Source organism: Pseudonaja textilis, chromosome 8 (assembly GCF_049901715.1).
Source record: "Pseudonaja textilis isolate UNSWEBS1 chromosome 8, rPseTex1.2, whole genome shotgun sequence".
NCBI lineage: Eukaryota > Metazoa > Chordata > Lepidosauria > Squamata > Elapidae > Pseudonaja > Pseudonaja textilis.
In genome coordinates this window covers 23,682,445-23,701,274 of record NC_141997.1, presented here as the reverse complement: position 1 = coordinate 23,701,274, position 18,830 = coordinate 23,682,445, and the positions used below count along the sequence as shown (strand labels likewise).

The 18,830-nt window shown below is 39.6% G+C and overlaps 1 protein-coding gene across 9 annotated transcripts in view; it reads right to left on the bottom strand.

Annotated features, from left to right (window-relative positions):
* Positions 1 to 363: 363 nt before the first annotated feature.
* The window catches only part of LIMS1 (LIM zinc finger domain containing 1), a 75,413-nt gene continuing 56,946 nt past the window's right edge, over positions 364 to 18,830 (bottom strand). For 4 of the 9 annotated variants that reach the window (XM_087938528.1, XM_087938529.1, XM_087938527.1 and 1 more), the window contains exons 5-11: positions 18,165 to 18,314; positions 14,829 to 14,979; positions 13,362 to 13,454; positions 10,185 to 10,233; positions 7,310 to 7,385; positions 5,965 to 6,158; positions 364 to 1,913 (exon numbers count right to left, since the gene is read on the bottom strand). In XM_087938528.1, the coding sequence (XP_087794654.1) occupies positions 6,011 to 6,158; positions 7,310 to 7,385; positions 10,185 to 10,233; positions 13,362 to 13,454; positions 14,829 to 14,979; positions 18,165 to 18,314 (667 nt within the window). In that variant the 3' untranslated portion in view covers positions 364 to 1,913; positions 5,965 to 6,010. The remainder of the gene's footprint in view (positions 1,914 to 5,964; positions 6,159 to 7,309; positions 7,386 to 10,184; positions 10,234 to 13,361; positions 13,455 to 14,828; positions 14,980 to 18,164; positions 18,315 to 18,830) is intronic. The other 5 variants (XM_026707365.2, XM_087938530.1, XM_026707364.2 and 2 more) reach the window with 2 other exon arrangements.

The window sequence follows — 18,830 nt, the reverse complement described above, 5'->3', positions numbered from 1 at the left end:
CTTATAGGTAAATCCCTTTGAGTTCAAAGTGCTTATTTTAGATAAATTGATTATTATGAGCCTGAGTACCAGTGGTGGGATTCTTTTTTTTTTACTACCAGTTCTGTGGGCGTGGCAGGGGAAGGATACTGTAAAATCTCCAGTCAGAGGTGGTATTTGCCAGTTCCCCAAACTACTCAAAATTTCCACTACCGATTCTCCAGAACTGGTCAGAACCTGCTGAATACCACCTCTACTAAGTACCATTGAACTCAAAGGATTTTATTTCTGAGTTCTGAAGATTGCAATATTTATTTAGGTCCTGCCTAAGTGTAAATAACCAATGATTGTCACTATATTGTTGATTCATTAAGACAATGCATGTCCATAATTGAAATATGTTCAGGTTTTATTTCATGTAAAATTTAAAAATAAGTGAGCTGAAGAGAGAAAGGAAATGTGCTTTCCATCCTTAATACTTTCCATTATTTAAAACAAAGTTCAAAATGTTTAGTATATGCTACTTCCTAGAGTACAAGGCGTATATTTTCTAATAAAATAATATGAGTAAATATTTTGATTAATGTTGTAAATATACAGCATAATTAAGGCACAGGGAAATAAAATACCGAAGGATCCAAGAAAAAAATCTTTACAAAATTCAAGTAGTTGACCTCTGTTGACACAGAAATATGTTGACATCTCACACTTTGGGCTTCAGGCTTACCAGAATCTGAAAGCAGTTCTCAAATATTTACCATGATCAGAAACTTCTGAACAAATCATTTCTGCATTTGTAATAGTTTGAGCTAAGGTTTTAGTACACAATTCATCCCCAATTTGACTAGTTTAAAAAAAAAATCTCAATAACTTGAATTCTTTCTGTCAAGCTAGCAGACAGAATCAACGAGATATCCTGATAAAATATAATCTTTCTAAATACTGAGAATGTTTGCTGTTGCCATTTTCCTAAGACAGCAATATAATATTGGAAAACTATAGTTTTATCAGTTCATAAGCTAAGATTAAACAAGAACTTACTGCCTACAAAAAAAATCTCTAGTCTTTTGTCTCATAATTTTTAACACCAGAGATGACAGTTTAGAATCAAAGGAAATGCATCTTGTTTTGATTCTAAATAATATGAAATATAAAATTTATTACATAAAATATGTTTCAAAGCCCTCACGCCACAAGTCTGGTTTTTTTTAATTATCCTGACCTATATTGAATTCTAATATTTTTCGATCTCCTTAACCATGTAGTCCTATATCTGTCTACAGAGCTGAAAGCCATTGAATTCAATGGGATTTTACAGGTTAGTGTTTATAAATTGCCAGCTTACAGGTTTACTTGGTTTGCTCCAGCAGTCACTTCCTGGCAGGCACATGTTCCTAAAATCTGGATTTTTAGCCAAGAGAATTTGCTTTCCTAATCTGTTGGGTTGGTTGAGAATTTTGGAAATTAAAAGCTCAGCACATTTGGAAAATTCTAGATAAGTGGAGGCTATGCTAGGTTATTATTCATTTGAGATCAGCACTAGTGGCCCAGTAGAGTGATCTCTATTGCAATTTAAAGGCTGTGTTTTAATATTCCACTTAAGACTGAGTTATCTAAAAATTTATATAAACATAGAATACATAATTTAAAGGTACATATAGCATAAGACATTAAAGATTTTATGGCAAGGTATATATTTTTGTATTAAGCTAGTCATGCAGAGGGATTTTTTTAAGAGCATAGATTTTCATAGACACAATGAAAATAAGTGGGAATATGAATCTCATTTCCTTAAATTTGCATAGCAAGATGAAATATCTCATTTCCTTCCTAGAGTTTCAGCCAATTTCTTCAGTCTCTTCTTGAGCTCCAGTGGGAACTTCTCATAGCACTTCTTACAGACAGGCTTCATATCAAATTCCACAAATTTATTTCTGAAAAAAAATGTTGAAAATTAACCTTCACGATACAAATTAATATTCACAGTTAACCATAAGTTAACTTATTTTCATACACATACATACATACATACATACCGTGTTTCTCACAAAACAAGGCCGGGCTTTATTTTTTTTTTGACCCCCGAAAAAATGGCTAGGCTGTCTTTTCGGGGGTGACTTAATTCCCCCCCTTTCATCCTCAGGCGGGCGGGCAGCAACGGCTTGGATGTTGACCTCGGCGTTGGTGGGGCACTTCGTACTGGGAGATCTTCCGCCACTGTTGCTTTCCCTTCTCCCTGTGCTTCCGCGGCGTTTAGAGCAACACCACGGCGTTTGGCGCAGCCACGCGTGGCCAGCCAGGGCTCCTCCCTGCAACCGGAGCCTGGCAGACACTCGGCTTCAGGCGCTCCTGTCGCTGCCTTCCCTTTGCCTTCGAAGGCAAAGCCAATTCTTTTAAAAATGATGCCCTACTACCGGTACAACAAAGCCTCCCCTGCCCGAGAGTGCAGCCCAACCCCACGTGGGGAAGCAAATCTCCCGGGGCCGCAGCGCAGGATCGGCCCACCCCGGAGCAGCGCCCAGCCGCTATCCCTGCCTGGCACCAGGCAGAGCACAAAGAGCTTTGCCTGGGGTGTCCAGCGCAGCTGACAGGCGGGCCCTCCTGCCCGGCAGTGGAGCTCTCGCCAAGGCAGTGAGCGCCTCCCCACCAGGCCCTCTGCTCATCCCGCCAGGGCCACACCAGAGCCATGCGGGCTGGGCAGAGCCGGAAAAGCGAGCCATGGGTGCGCACCCGCCTGCCAAGCGAAAGAGCTGGGCCGACCCGAGCTTGGCTTCCTTCCCAAGTCCCTCCAGCCCAAACCCGAAGGGGCCACCGGGAGAGGCCACCCGAGGCAGTGATAGCGCTGACCCATCCATGGTCAGGGAGGCAAGGCGATGGCCTGCGCCGTGTCCTCCTCTGAGCTGAGCCCTGCCGAGTGAGCGCCTCTGCCCGATGCCCATGCTGCTGCAGCGTTTGGAGCTGCCAGCACATTTGGAGATGCATGGGGACGGAGACGGGCTGGACGAGGGGTGGAAAGGGCGGGTGGCTTCGGGCTCTCTCCGTTGTTCCCGCCGGCCAGGGAAGCAGCGCTGCCTTCGCCTCACCTCCCTGTCCACGAATGGGTGGGCGCTATCACTGCCTCAAGCAGGCTCTCCCAGTGGCCCCTTCGGGTTCGGGCTGGAGGGACTTGGGAAGGAAGCCAGCTCGGGTCTGCCCAGCTCTTTGGGTTGGCAGGCAGGCGCGCACCCGCGGCTCGCTTTCCTGGCTCTGCCTAGCCCGCATGGCTCTGGCATGGCCCTGGCAGGATGAGTGGGGGGCCTGGCGGGGAGGCGCTTGCTGCCTTAGCGAGAGCTCCACCGCCGGGCAGGAGGGCCCACCTGTCAGCTGTACTGGGCACCCCAGGCGAAGCTCTTCACGCTCTGCCCAGTGCCAGGCAGGGATGGCGACTGGGCACTTTTCCCAGGGTGGGCTGATCCTGCGCTGCAGCCCTGGGAGATTCGCCTCCCCACGTGGGGTTGGGCTGCCCTCTCGGGCAGGGGAGGCTTTGTCGTACTGGTAGTAGGGCGTCGTTTTTAAAAGAATTAGCTTTGCCTTCGAAGGCGAAGGGAAGGCGGTGACAGGAGCGCCTGAAGCCGGGTGTCTCCGCCAGGCTCCGGTTGCAGGGAGGAGCCCTGGTTGGCTGTGTGTGGCTGCGCCAAATGCTGGCAGCATGGGGAGAAGGGAAAGCAATGGTGGCAGAAGGTCTCCCAATACGAGGTGCCCCACCAACACTGAAGTCAACGCAGGCAGCACCATATCCGGGTATGCAACAAAAGTACTTCCTAATGGCAAGCCCCCCCGCCATTCCCCCCATTTCACATGTTTAATATAGGCCTTAATTTGGGGGAGGGGCTTAATTTGATTTTATGCCTATAAAACATGCTGGGACTTCCTATTGGGGGAGGCCGTATTGTTGGAGAAACATACATAAATTTAAAAATGAGTCCTCAAAAATTTCAGTTTAAATCAGGAGCAGAACATTATACAATCCGAGACTTGTTTAACATCTGTCAGAAAACGCATTCCAATAAATCTCTCCATCCTATTAAAACTAAAGAATATTGTTGCTACAGTAAGAATAGTTTTATTTTATTTTTTTTCCCCAGAAAACCACCCTACCTCAGCATAAATACCATATTTTGTTTCTGGCATGATTCTCTTTACCACCATATCTTCCAATATACAGTATTATACAGAAAAATTAAGTTTTCTATGGCTCTTTGTCAGTTTCATAACTTTTGCCATCTTGATGTTTACGAACCAGGAAAGCTCTTGAAAAACAGTGACTGCTTTGGCCAACTGCTAAGGGTGGAAGATAAGCATTTTAGGAACCTAATTAAAACTTCCAACTGTTTGGAACAGCTGCTAACAGGAAGAGCACATCAAAGAACTGAAGATCAATGAAATCAGCTGCCAAAAACCAACTGTGCAATGCTTGGTCATCCTTGACAGCTGATAAAAGCAGCTGGAAGAACTAACCTGTTCAGTTAATGTATGCAATGTTGCCCTGCTTTCCAAAGTGGTTGAAAATTCTCAAAGTGCAGCAAAAATCTGTTGATAGGAAAGGTATGACCAATGCATCGAAACATTTTGCAGAAACGTTTGTGCCATGAATGAAAGCAGCATTGCTTGCAAGGTTTTATAATCACACTTATTATGTTGTATGCACATGGCAATTGGGGGGGGGGGCTTTCATTGAGACTTCTATTATTTTGATCAGGAGTGTCAAACTCACATTACGTCATGTATCATGACTTTTTCTCTTTCGCTAAAACGGGGGTGGGTTTGGCCAGCGCATGATTCATCTGGCCCATGGGTGCAAATTTGACATGCTTGATTTTGATGAATGAATTGATCCTGAAGATACGACTGCAACTTTGAGAATAGATTGGTATTTAGAAGGCTAATGGTTCCCCATTTCTATTTCTATTTTTCCTTTCCTTTCCTACTTAACTTTTGAATGGAGGCTTCTCAGTATAATTTGATCATATGTATAGCTTCTTTGTACTAATATTTGCATAAGAAAGTGATTTAAAAATGATTTTAAAACTGCACCCTCTACTCTGGAGCCATGTGTGAACTAGAGAGCTACAAGCTTCAGATAATGTCTCACCAAACATTTCTCTTTTTAAGGGCGAATTCTTTCTCACCTCTTAACATTAGCATGTAGAATTATATGGATAGTGTTAATGGAAAACATATACAATGACTTTACACATCCTGAGACTATATAAACTAAAAGTTTATATAGTAAACTTTGGTAAAAGGTTATTTTTCACACTTGGAGCACATGATATAAATGCTTTTTAAAATAACTTTCTTTAATGTCTTTCTTTCTAATGTCTGACATTAGAAGAGAGAATTGATTACCTTCATAAATTGATTACCTTAAAAAGATAAGTATTAAGTTAATATATTGCACATTTTTCTCAATAGATTTGTTCTGAATGAATGAATAATGAATTTCAACCAATAGTTTCGTGACTGCAAGGTAAATGACGCTTTGGGAACCAATCAAAAGATTTCATGTAGTCATTTTATCTTTTCCTCCTTAACTGACATGGAACAAATAGGTTGGATACACCAGAAATTACAGGGCTATGACAAATTAAAATACAAAGTTTTACACTCACACTTCTACAATGAACTATGTAAAGCAAAAGCCAAACTTATCTGGGAGAATCCACTTTCGATATAAATCTCCACATGAATTATAACATATAATCTGCTTTGGCAGAAAGAGTACATCCTGTATCTGCAGAAAAGCATTTCTCAATCAAAGATTTTTCTTGGGCCAAACTGCTGAGGTCAGGGAAGAAAAGGCAAGTCTGATCACAGGGAACAGGGCCTATCAGTCTAGACTTGGGACTTAAATGTGTTGAAATTAAACATTTAGATAGTTAAAAAAAGAACAGTTTTGCGCACTGGAATAAAAGAAGCATAAAGGAAACATTTCCACAAACTAACCAAAGAAAGGGAGGAGCACAGCTGGTGAAAGGTAGAAAGGAAAGCTTTACAGACAGACAGGTTTTTTCTTTTTATGTTTATCCTTGTCCTTGGCTTCACTCTCCCGCTTGGCAAGCCTCCGCTTAAATTCTTCTGGCATTTTTTCATAACAGTGCCTGCAGACAGGTTTGAGATCGATTTCAACAAATTTGTCCCTTTCAGGTTGAGCAAAGAAGGAATGGAGGAGAGAACAAGAAAGAATCAAGATACAAGTAAAGTAGAAAGAATTCTGCAGAAAAATAGAAATAAAAAGAAAGTAGTGAATATACTCATAGGAAAAGATATCCTTGTTGTTTTCCATGGACTGAATTATTACAAAATACTTTTATCACAGCAAGTTTTTTAAAAAGTGCATTCCTCCATGGAGTACATTTCTAAGATTTTAAGGTCAGCTCTTCTAGAGAGAGTTCTCGGCTCACAACCATTCATTTAGTGGCAGTTCAAAGCTACGGCAGAACTACAAAAAGTGACTTATGACCAGTCCTTGCACATAAGACTGTTGCAGCATCCCCACAATCACATGATCACAGTTCAAGCACCTGGCACATACTTACATCAGGCTCCAAAAACCAGGAAAAACACGCAGAGTTACTTCTAAGCAGCTTCCTTTATTGTTCCTCATCCATAGAAATCTTGCCAAACTAAACACACTATTAAAGATATACTCTGAGACCTTCTATACTGATCCTTTTTGTCCTAACCAAATGGAAGTTAGATTTTCTTAACAATTGCGTGGTCCATCTGATGCCCATGATCATAAAATCAGGCACAAGTCAATTGACAACTGCATAAATTAGCAATGGAAGTTCCAGATGCAACTGTGGTCTTATATCAAAGATTACCAAAGACATTAGACATGTCCCAAATGCACTACAGATATTCTATAAGGGGAGGGGGAATACTCTGAATCTCTTGTGTTAAAAGAGCAACCTGAACAACTCATTACATTTACAGTCGCTGTGTCCTGAACTGCTCTGTGCTGTTGAACTTCTTTGACTTCCATCCAGCTGCAGAGTCAATAGAACTTAATGGTAATCTGTTCTCCACAACACAGTTCTACTTATTCTATTCCACAACAATGTAAAGCAAACAATATTATAAGCTGCTGAAAGAAAGTAAACACCGATGAAAGATGACAGCATTAAAGAATATAACCTAGCTTCTGTCTTGTTTGGACAAGACTCCGGTGTGCTTCATCTCTTCCTCAAGACTTGCTGTAACAATCATAAATATTTTCCAAGGGAGGCCTCAATTTACAAGTGACATCATCAATTCTGTGATTATCTCCAGAAATAGATATACTTACTTCAGTGTTAACTTGGTGTTACAAGTAGAACATGCAAAGCAGTTTACACACCATGCTTTATTCAAGGCAGAGACAACTACAAAAGAGCAAAGAAAAGACAAGATGAATCAAACTAAACTGGCTGCATTTATTATCATACATTCAAAGCCTATGTCATGGAACTAATATTGACAAAAACAAATACAAGGTTGTCCAAATCATCATGTAGTCTAACTTTACATATTTGCATAGGCAAAATTTAATACTGATCCTGTGATGAGGGACATTTGTCAGCACCATCACAACCATACTTAGCCCTTACATCAGGACACATAACATCTTGATATGGTGAATCGATATCTGTAAGCCTCACTTTGAATGGCCAGGAGGAAGGGATTACAGGGCTAGCAGTTCAAAATTCTGGAGAACATTAGCTTGTCTATTCCTGTCCTAAATGCTCTGATTCCAGGCTAAATTCAGCAACTGGTATCACAGGACAGTTGACAGAACTGGAACCGATATCTGTTGCAAGCAGTACTGCCTGGAGCCCAGACATGGTAAGTAGTTGTTTCTTCTGCTGTTGCCACCCAGTGTTAAATATAGGGATTAAACCTGGCTTCCCTTACATTATTTTGTAACTATCTAGTCCTTCCTAATTGTTCACCAAATTGGTTCTAAACATATTAAAATTGTAAAAAGACTGAAAACATGTATTTATATTCTATATTTGTTATCAGCCAAAAACAAACGTGCAGAATTATTTCCAAGTGTTGTTGTTTTTACTGCATTTGCTTAAGCCTACAATTTTTAAATGTTCATTTTTAGGGAAATCTTTCTAAAGTAGTCTGCCCTGTGTTCTGCAGTCGAAAGTCTACAACACCTTATAGAATGATTCAGGAAGGGTAATTGCCAGGCCTTATGATATTGGTATTTCCCCAAAGTTAGATGACCAGACTGAAGACATTACAAACTCTAACTCTGTTGGCACCTAGTGGGTGTCCTGAATTTTTCAGCACAAATATGGTAGATCTACTAGAATGGCAGTGTCATATGACATACTGGGACTTCCCTCCCTTCACTAAACCAGGTGTGGGTGTGGCCAGCATGTGATGCATCTGGCCTCAGGCTAGGAGTTTGACACCCTCTACTAGAACTACCATACTATTGTATATGTTTGCAAGGCATTCAAGATGAAGCACTATAATAGATAAGCAAAATATTCTAATTCATTTACTAAAAAATCACTATTTACCATAGATCACCAGAAAAATGGTCCAAAGGTATAACTTCTATATTATGAAATCTTCATAGTCTCATTTAAACTTTTAAGCCGTGCCTAAAATACAATCATAGACTGAAGGTCTTAGAAAAATTGTCTCCCACTTTTTCTAAAGAAAAAAAGGTACCATCAAAGTATTGGGCATTTCTAATCAGCAGTAGTCTAAACTTTTTTTTAAAAAAAAGCCTAGAACACAATCCACATTCTCTTGATGTTGAAAGTCACGAATGGAAACAATCTTATATTCAAAAACTCTGTTCTTACTATAATGAAGACTAAGAGTGTCCAAAGAACCTTTCCCCTAGAATATGGTTTTAAAAGCCTTGCTGAAGATAAGCAAGCCTATTTACATTTATTTTACATTTGTCTCACTACTGTTATCTTTTTCCTTGCAACATGAATAACTGGCTGGTTGCCCAAGTCTGCTATCATGGCTGAGAGACGTTAACTGGCCCAAGATCATTCAACCGGCTTTTGCTGCCTGAAACAGATTAGAACTTAAGTCTCTCAAAATCAATCTGGCTCTCTAAGCCTAACCCTAACCATTGTGCTACAATTATTCTGATTAAAAGGCAACTTATGGACATGTTTGATTGAAAGAAGAAAAAAAGCATTGCTTGAAAGATCCATTGAGAGCTGCATTAAGACCTTAAGCCTTGTAGGCTCTAGACACAATTTATACTGTTGCTGTTATAATTATTATCTTTGCCACAGTAATAATCCACATGCTTAGGGTTATAAAGATGTTCCCTGGACTTACATTCATTAAGTCACATGGAATAAATCTCAGCAAGAATTATCTTAGACAAAAGGCCTTCAAACTTGACAGCCTTAAGACTTGTGGACTTCAACTCCCAGAATTCATCCTCCAGGCATGTTAGCTCAGGAATTCTGGGAGTTGAAGTCTTAAAGCTGCCAAGTTTGAAGACCCTTGTCTTAGATAGATTTAATTTTAAGATGCACACACTTTGATGTTATTGTTACTTTCATATGTTTCATATCATAAATCATACATTTTCATAGGCTCAAAAGTTTTGAAGCTATCAGGCCTTGTGCATCCACTGAGGGAATGGGTGGTATATCACTGGTAGGAATATATAAATAAAATATATTAAATGCTTTCAGACCCATGTTCAGCATCTTGGGTATTTTCACGACTATAGTATTTGGGGTATTTTACTTTGAAATGAATGTTTCAATGATGAGAAAAGTACAGGTAGTCCTCGACTTACAACAGTTTGTTTAGTGACCATTCAAAGTTACAACAGCACTAAAAAAAGGTGACTTCACATTTATGACAATCGTAGCATCCCAGTGCTCATGCGATCAAAATTCAGACACTTGGCAACTGACTCATTTTTATGACCGTTAGTGTCCCGGGCTCATGGCATCCCCTTTTGCAACCTTCAGACAAGCAAAATCAATACGGAAGCAAGATTCATTTAACAACCGTGTCACTGCTGTAACCACTGCAGTGATTTACTTAACAACTGTGGCAAGAAAGGTTGTAAAATGGGGCAAAATTCGCTTAACAAATTTCTCACTTAGCAACAGAAATTTTGGGCTCATTTGTGGTTGTAAGTCAAAGACTACTTGTACATATCCATGGAAACTCACCATCTCCTTCAATCACCCGGTTACAGTGGAAACACACATCACCAAAGAGCTGTGGAAATGGAGAAAACGTAAGTCCGAGTCAGAATTTGAATTAGAAGTAAAATTAGCAATAAAACATATTAAAAACATGTGGGGGAAGGCTGTAGAGAAAGCCGTTGGATGGCAGCTAGACAGTCTTAAAGGAAACGGATTATCTGGAGCTATATCAGTTGAATTTCAGATTGAGGGCATATTAGGGAGACAGCAATGATTACTATCAAGGATCTTTGGTGGAGATGCAACAGGGGTGGTACATTCATCCTGGTGCTCCTGATCTCTCAGACTTTTGATACTGTCATCCATGGTATCCTTCTGGACTGGCTGTGGGAGGTTGGGAGCCGGAGGCATTGTATTGCAATGGTTAGCCTCCTTCCTCAGTAGTAATTTTTTAGTTGATCAGGGAGGGAGGAAGAAATCACACCCATGATCTTTCAGCTGCGGAATGTCCCAAGGTTTGATGTTATCCCCCATTCAATTCTCAAATACAATTCAATTCAATACAATTTGAACCAATTCTCGAATAAAAGCTCATCTGTCTGGAACCTGCCCTGCATATCGGATATTAATACAATTGAGAGTTTAGAGATATTTCACGAGAAAAGTCCTCCGTTCTTCTGCTCGTAACAGAATATTTATACCACCAGACTTGAAATTTCAGCTTAGACAACTTAGAACTATACTGCCTTCGTTCTGACCTAAGCATAATACATAAAATTATCTGCTATAATGTCCTACCTGTCAATGACTATTTAGATTCAACCAAAACAACATACGAGCACACAATAGATACAAACTTAAGATAAACTGCTCCAAACTCGATTGCAGAAAATACGACTTCAGCAATATAGTTGTCAATGCCTGGAATGCACTACCTGACTCTGTGGTTTCTTCCTCAAATTCCTAAAACTTTAACCTCAGACTGTCTACTGCTGACCTCACCCCATTCCTAAGAGGTCTATAAGAGCACCAATGTGCCTACCGTTCCTGTCCTAATGTTCCGTTAGTCATACCCATTTCATGTACTCTTAATCATGTTTCCAATTATATCTGTTATCTAAAACATGCTTGACAAAAAAAATAAATAAAATAAAATCCTTTTTAACATGTATATGCTGTCTTGGGGCTTATTTGGATTTCTTTTTGTTTCTTGCATTTTTTTAAAAAAATTGAACATTGTTCGCATGTATTTTTGATTAAATTTTGAATTTTTTTGTTTTGCTGATGTTGTATGCCACTCAGAGTTCTCAGGGATCGGGACACATTTTGTATTCTGTAAAAAGTAATAATGAATAAAGCTGAGACTCCAAGTCATCACTTGGTGGAGGACTCTGAATATGTCCCGACTCAATTGGGCACTAATATAAAGTTTATAAATGAATAATAAAAAAAACTAGGGGCATCATAGAGACCTTGGATTTGCCTGCTATTCTTGATTTTAAAATCTTTGTCAAATTGAAAATATTTTTTCTGCCCTAAAAGTAATTTCAGCTTTTTTTGCCTCTACTCCCCACAATACGTATACAGCCCCGTGGCATTCTTCAGTTTAGAAAAAGCAAGAGGATAAACAGCTAAAGACCAACATTCTGCTTCTGAGTCTATGCCAACATTCTGAAAACAACTTTTTCTAAGAGAAAAAGAAGAAGAAATGTTATGCAGTTGAATTTGGAGAACCAGGGAGTGGCAGTGCTCAGAAACAGGAAGGGTTAGGAGCAAGGATGGGTCTGTGAAGCATGTGTGGAAAAAGTGGCAATGGTGAGAGAAAAATAACTAGACTGAGTAGATCTTGAATGCTGTGAGAGTAAGATGAGAAAAAAGTTGGAGGAAGAGAACCTCAACAAGAGAGAGAATTGTGAATTCAAAAGACTAATTTTGGATTTGAGGTCCAATTCTCCCATCCAGTATTCTGAGCAAGCTAATCATCATTTAGCCTGATCAGTTCCTTTTCTATAAAATGAGCTTCCTTTCGGTCAAAATACTAAATGATCCAAAACATTATTTTGTACTTGGGACTCATTTTTATCTTGCCACCCACAAATTTGGGGAATCTTGGTTTAGGACAGTGTTTCTTAACCTTGGCAACTTTTAAGATGGGCGGACTTCAAATGAGTTGAAGTCCACTCATCTTAAAGTTGTCTAGGTTGAGAAACACTGGTTTAGGAAATCACATATTTTACTATTCTTTCTAAATAATTAAAAGAAAAGCTATGGGAATGCCTGCTTCTACAAAGTACTGACATTCAACACATGCTAACTTGTTTAGATTCAAACCAGGTTATAATTATTACAAGTGTGTTGAGCTTGAAATGGGCAAGTTCAAATCACTAGATTTATACTTGAAGCAGAATATTCTAGAATGATCATGAAGAGATACTTCTAACTCTTTTAAAGCAGAAATGGGGCGTTTTGAGCAAACAAATAAACAAACCCCCACTTCAAATTTGAAACTTGCTTTAGTCTCACAAAAAAATAAGATGGAAATTAGGAAACTGTTAATACCTTCATAAAATGAGCATATTTTCTTTTGGTGGGGGGAAGGATAAGCCTGAAAAAAAGACAGATCTCAAAGAGGTAAAAGGTAAAAAGTGTAATTGTTTAGATTTAGAATTTTGCTTTACCAAGAAAATAAATAAATCTATAGGAAGTTTTCTGAAAGAAAAGACATATGGTCACTGTAGGCCAGGAGTGGCAAACTCGATTTCATTGAGGGCTTCATCAGACTTGTGTATTACCTTGGAGGGCTGGGGTCGGCATGGCCAGATGTCACTCATGTCAGGGGTGCCTGTGGTGGCCCCAGCATTCTGCCAGCAAAATCAGGCTCCCAAGCTCTGTTTTTGGCCGAGACGGCCTCCTGCAACCCTCTTCCAGTGAAAACAGAGCTCAGGAGGGCCATATGCAACCTTCCCAAGTTCTGTTTTCATTGGCAGAGGCACTGTGGGCCGTTTCTTTGCTGTTTCCAGGCTGGCCCCATGGGCCAGATCTAAGCACCCTGTGGGCCAGATCTGGTCTCCGGGGCTTGAGTTTGACACCCCTGCTGTAGGCATATATCATCATTATTTCTTATGAACTGCAGTTTTAGATTTAAGGTATTAGGAATCCCTTGGTGAGATTTAAAACAGAAAATGCAAGGCGCAACCATACCTGATTATAATGGGTTTCACAATACGCCAGCCCCTTCCGTTCATAGTGACGGTGACCCAGGAATGGTTTCTCACACTTGGCACATACAAAATGCTATGGGATAAAAAGGTGTGACCTTTACTCTTAAAATAATTTTCTACGAAGCATCAGACTCTATGTAAATATTAAGATATCAAATTAAATTTCACCTTTTTAACAGATTCACAGGGACAAACTATAGGAAGGCTGGACTTCCTCTTGCTTGTGTAAAAAAAAAAAAATCCCACTAGCTTAGCATCTATTTCCTTACCAAAATTTTAACTAATTGTTTACAAAGTATCCAACTTACACTGACTTAGTAAAAAGGAAACTTTCCAATAGTTTGCTAGTCTAATTTAGAAGAAAGTTATTCAGAAGTCCTTTTTTGTGAAGACATTTGACAGATATTGCACAACCACTTACATGGATGACATAATCAGAGTTGGAAGGGACCTTATAGATCATCTAGTCCAACCCTCCGCCCATTTAGATCATCTAGTCCAACCCTCCGCCCATTTCTGACAAATGACAGTCCAATTTCTTCACACTTGAGACTTTCATGCTGTAATGATAACAGGACCCTTGGCCTACACAGTGCATTGAATTAGGCCAGGATCTCCAAGAGCCTTCCATGTACTTCATAAGAAATAAAAATGCAGCACATATCTACAATCTGGAAATAACCGGCCCTCTTTTCTTCTTTTACTCTCTCCTGAATTCACATTGTTATAAACAATAGTGTGACCCAGAAATTCAGATTGATCTGATATATCGAAACAGAACCTGCTGTCTGCAGTCCTTTGTATAAAACTCTGTCTATGAATGTTCTCTGGCTCTTGCACTTTCTCTTAGCTTAATACCCCAACTGAAGGTGCAATGGGAAATTAAATAATAATTCTACAATACTAGAAAAGTTATCTTTAGAATATTAACAGGTGATAAAAGCATATGTATTTGAAACCAGTCACTCAGATTTCAAGTACATGCAAATGAGTTCTACTTCTTTCTTTATTTGTGTCAGAAGTACCTTCAAATTATAAACATATAATATTCAACACCGGGCAAATCAGATGGGTATAAAATAAATGATAAAAATATAGCACATGTAAAAATATGTAAAATAAGAAAGATTAAAACTAAATTACATTCACTCAATACTGTCCCACACCAATAGCATTTTTCCGACTAGCATGAATTCCACTAAAAAAGCACACGGAAAAATTTCCAACAGCATTAACTTTTTGCTGTCAGAATATTGTTTCTTTTTTCTATCAGTTCAGCAAGTCCAACATTTACATTCTTACAATGGAAAAGCTTATGGTTTAGATCATTACAAAGGCTCCTCTCTATAAAATGACATTGGGTTTATTAAATGTTTTGAAGACTCTTCTGGAACCTTCCAGGTTGAATATACCCATAAATACACTAACGGAGAAACAAAAAGCTTACTTCGACATGCCACTGCTTGCCCATCGCATTTACCACTCGCCCCTCGATTGGTCTCCTGCATGCCCCACAGATGGGTACCCCCATTTTATCATGGCAAGGCAAGCAATACAGCTCCCCCTTCAGTTCTCGAGCTTCTGCAGTCAGTTCCTTTCTGTTCAGAAATCAAGGAAAGAATATAAAGCCGTGGCAATTGAAATAAAGTCACTTCAAATGTGGCTGGACATTCTCTGAAAAAGTCATTTTCCTCACCCCAAAACATAGTAATTGGTGCGTGTACAGATCACTGAACACGCTTTATTAGACATGGGGCGGGCTTTTAATCTATTATATTGGTCTAGAATGATATACAGGTGAAACTCGAAAAATTAGAATATCGTGCAAAAGTTCATTTATTTCAGTAATGCAACTTAAAAGGTGAAACTAATATATGAGACAGACTCATTACATGCAAAGCAAGACAGTTCAAGCCGTAATGTGTCATAATTGAGATGATTACGGCTTACAGCTCATGAAAACCCCAAATCCACAATCTCAGAAAATTAGAATATTGTGAAAAGGTTCAATATTCTAGGCTCAAAGTGTCCCACTCTAATCAGCTAATTAAGCCATAACAACTGCAAAGGGTTCCTGAGCCATTAAATGGTCTCTTAGTCTGGTTCAGTAGGAATCACAATCATGGGAAAGACTGCTGACCTGACAGTTGTGCAGAAAACCATCATTGATACCCTCCATAAGGAGGGAAAGCCTCAAAAGGTAATTACGAACCAAGTTGGATGTTCCCAAAGTGCTGTATCAAAGCACATTAATAGAAAGTTATCTGGAAGATAAAAGCGTGGAAGAAAAAGGCGCACAAGCAGCAGGGATGACCGCAGCCTGGAGAGGATTGTCAGGAAAAAGCCATTCAAAAGTGTTGGGGACTTTCACAAGGAGTGGACGGAGGCTGGAGTCAGTGCATCAAGAGCTACCACACAAGAGGGATCTTAGACATGGGCTTCAAATGTCGTATTCCTCTTGTCAAGCTGCTCCTAAACAACAAACAACATCAGAAGCGTCTTATCTGGGCTAAAGAAAAACAGAACTGGTCTGTTGCTCAGTGGTCCAAAGTCCTCTTTTCTGATGAGAACAACTTTTGCATCTCGTTTGGAAACCAAGGACCCAGAGTCTGGAGGAAGAATGGAGAGGCACACACTGCAAAATGCTTGAAGTCCACAGTCTGTGTTGATTTGGGGAGCCATGTCATCTGCTGGTGTTGGTCCACTGTGCTTCATTAAGTCCAGGGTCAACGCAGCCGTCTACCAGGAGATTTTGGAGAACTTCATGTTTCCTTCCGCAGATAAGCTTTATGAGGATGTTGACTTCATTTTCCAGCAGGACTTGGCACCTGCCCACACTGCCAAAAGCACCAAATCCTGGTTCAGTGACTGTGAGATTACTGTGCTTGATTGGCCAGCAAACTCACCTGACCTGAACCCCATAGAGAATCTATGGGGCATTGCCAAGAGAAAGATGAGAGACATGAGACTGAACAATGCAGAAGAGCTGAAGGCCGCTATTGAAGCATCCTGGTCTTCCATTACACCTCAGCAGTGCCACAGGCTGATAGCTTCCATGCCACGGCGCATTGAGGCAGTAATTGCTGCAAAAGGGACCCAAACCAAGTACTGAGTACATATGCATGCTTCTACTTTTCAGAGGTCCAATACTGTTCTATGTACAATCCTTGTTTTATTGATTGCATGTAATATCCTAATTTTCTGAGATTGTGGATTTGGGGTTTTCATGAGCTGTAAGCCATAATCATCTCAATTATGACACATCATGGCTTGAACTATCTTGCTTTGCATGTAATGAGTCTATCTCACATATTAGTTTCACCTTTTAAGTTGCATTACTGAAATAAATGAACTTTTGCATGATATTCTAATTTTTCGAGTTTCACCTGTATGTTGCTCAGACTATTACTGTAATGTTTAAATCAGGATTAGGAGAGTTTTAATCATCCAGTTGTTGACAAAGGAGAACCGCCACTCCTCATTACTGGAGATAGAGTGGTTGGAAATTCAGGAAAGCCAAAGTTGTCCATCTTGATTTAGACACAGACTTTGGGAGTGCATGACTTTCAAAGTGAAATATTCATCTTGCCATGAAATAGAAAAAAATATTGAGTTCAGATGAGTGGTTGCCAGTGATGGGAATTCAAATTTTTCTACTACCAGTTCTGTGGGCGTGGCTTGGTGGGCGTGGCAGGGGAAGGATACTGTAAAATCAGAGGTAGTATTTGATAGTTCTCCGAACGGCTCAAAATTTCTGCTACCGGTTCTCCAGAACTGGTCAGAACCTGCTGAATACCACCTCTGGTGGTTGCGTAAGCACTACTGTGCTGTTCACATATACTAGAATCCCTTATCCCAAGAAAAGGAGACATTCTGATAGAAGAGCCAAGATGAAGAGCAGGCCTGCACCTAAATAAGACCAACCACTTTTTACATAATATGGTGTTACTGAGGAAAGTACAGTGATTAAAGCTACAATACTTGATCAGGAAATTGGCTTGGAATCAATAGATATTACTTTACAAAAATAACATTTATTTCATTGTAACTGTATAGTAAAATGCAAGGAACTCAATCTGGATTAGGCATCTAGTCTAGAAATAGGAGACTTTCTTTAATGTTTTGCCTTAGCACAGCTTAATTGGGGAATCCACACTTGAAATTTCTATGTGAAAAATTGATCACTTTTTTTGCTAACGTGAAATCCAGATATGAGCTTTGTAATCCAGACTGGAATTGGATAGGAAAAGAATTCAGAAAAAAACCCTATCAGATTTATCGTTAATTTAAAAACAATTCACTGGAAGATGCAATTATGTTGTAAGAGTTAGTGGCAAAAGGAAATCAGGTTGTCCAAAAACATGGTGACTAGAGACCATCAAAGCTGATATTAACCAGAGCATAGAAACACTCTAAGAAATTGTGCAAGATTGGAAGATGTGGAGACATTTGACCCAAAGAATTGCCAAGAGTGGGACGTGACTGAATGGATAATATCATCATCATCATCATCATCATCATCAAAAAAAAGAAAGAAATATAATTACTGTTATATGTTGTTTGATTCTAACATAGCTTTATGATGTCAGTGCTGTGCACAAATAACTGGTGATTTAATTATTGAATACAATGGAATTTACACAAGATTGGGATGTGTATTGTTTATGGAATAACTTGTTCATTGTTTTGTCTTTGATAGGAGTGGATATTTTGTTTTCAAATTTGATTATCAAACATCGTGATACCAACAATTAAATGTCCTTTCATATTAGGTTTCCATTACCCGCAGTTGGCACAGTTGAAATGATCAGGATGGTAAGGGTCGTTCTTGAAGATAAGCGGCTGTTCTTCAATTATGGCATGGCACTTTTGGCAAATATATTTGCCAAGACCTCTGGCTTTCTCCCGATTATGGCAAGGACGGCAAAGATGTCTAAGAGAAATCAAGGAATAAACAGTAAGAAATATCAGAATATTGGGGGAAAATGTTCAACTTGAATTTTTATTTCAGTCTTGCAATCAGAAAATTAACAACTTTTTGTAAGGAAAAATGATGCCCTTTCCTTACAAAAAAAGATAAGATTAGTTCCCTATATTAAAATCCCTATTTTCTGAATCAGCAATGTCAAAGACTACATTGCCTTGATTTTGCCATTATTAGGTAAAGGTGATTTATCTATTTTAGAAAATTTATATGGCTGCCCAACTTGTTCTCAGTGACTCCGAGTGGCTTACAAGAATAAAATCCCAATATAAAAGCAATACAAAAAGCAATAATTCCCCATCCCACTGGCAACAACAATCAAATGGACGACTTGATGGGCCCCGTATCATTCTCCAGGCCTTTGGCAGAACCTTGTTTTCAGGGTCTTGCAAAATAGTGTCAAAGTGGGAGCCAGTCTTATCTTTGCAAGGATGATGTTCCATAGAGATGGAGCCACCATGGAGA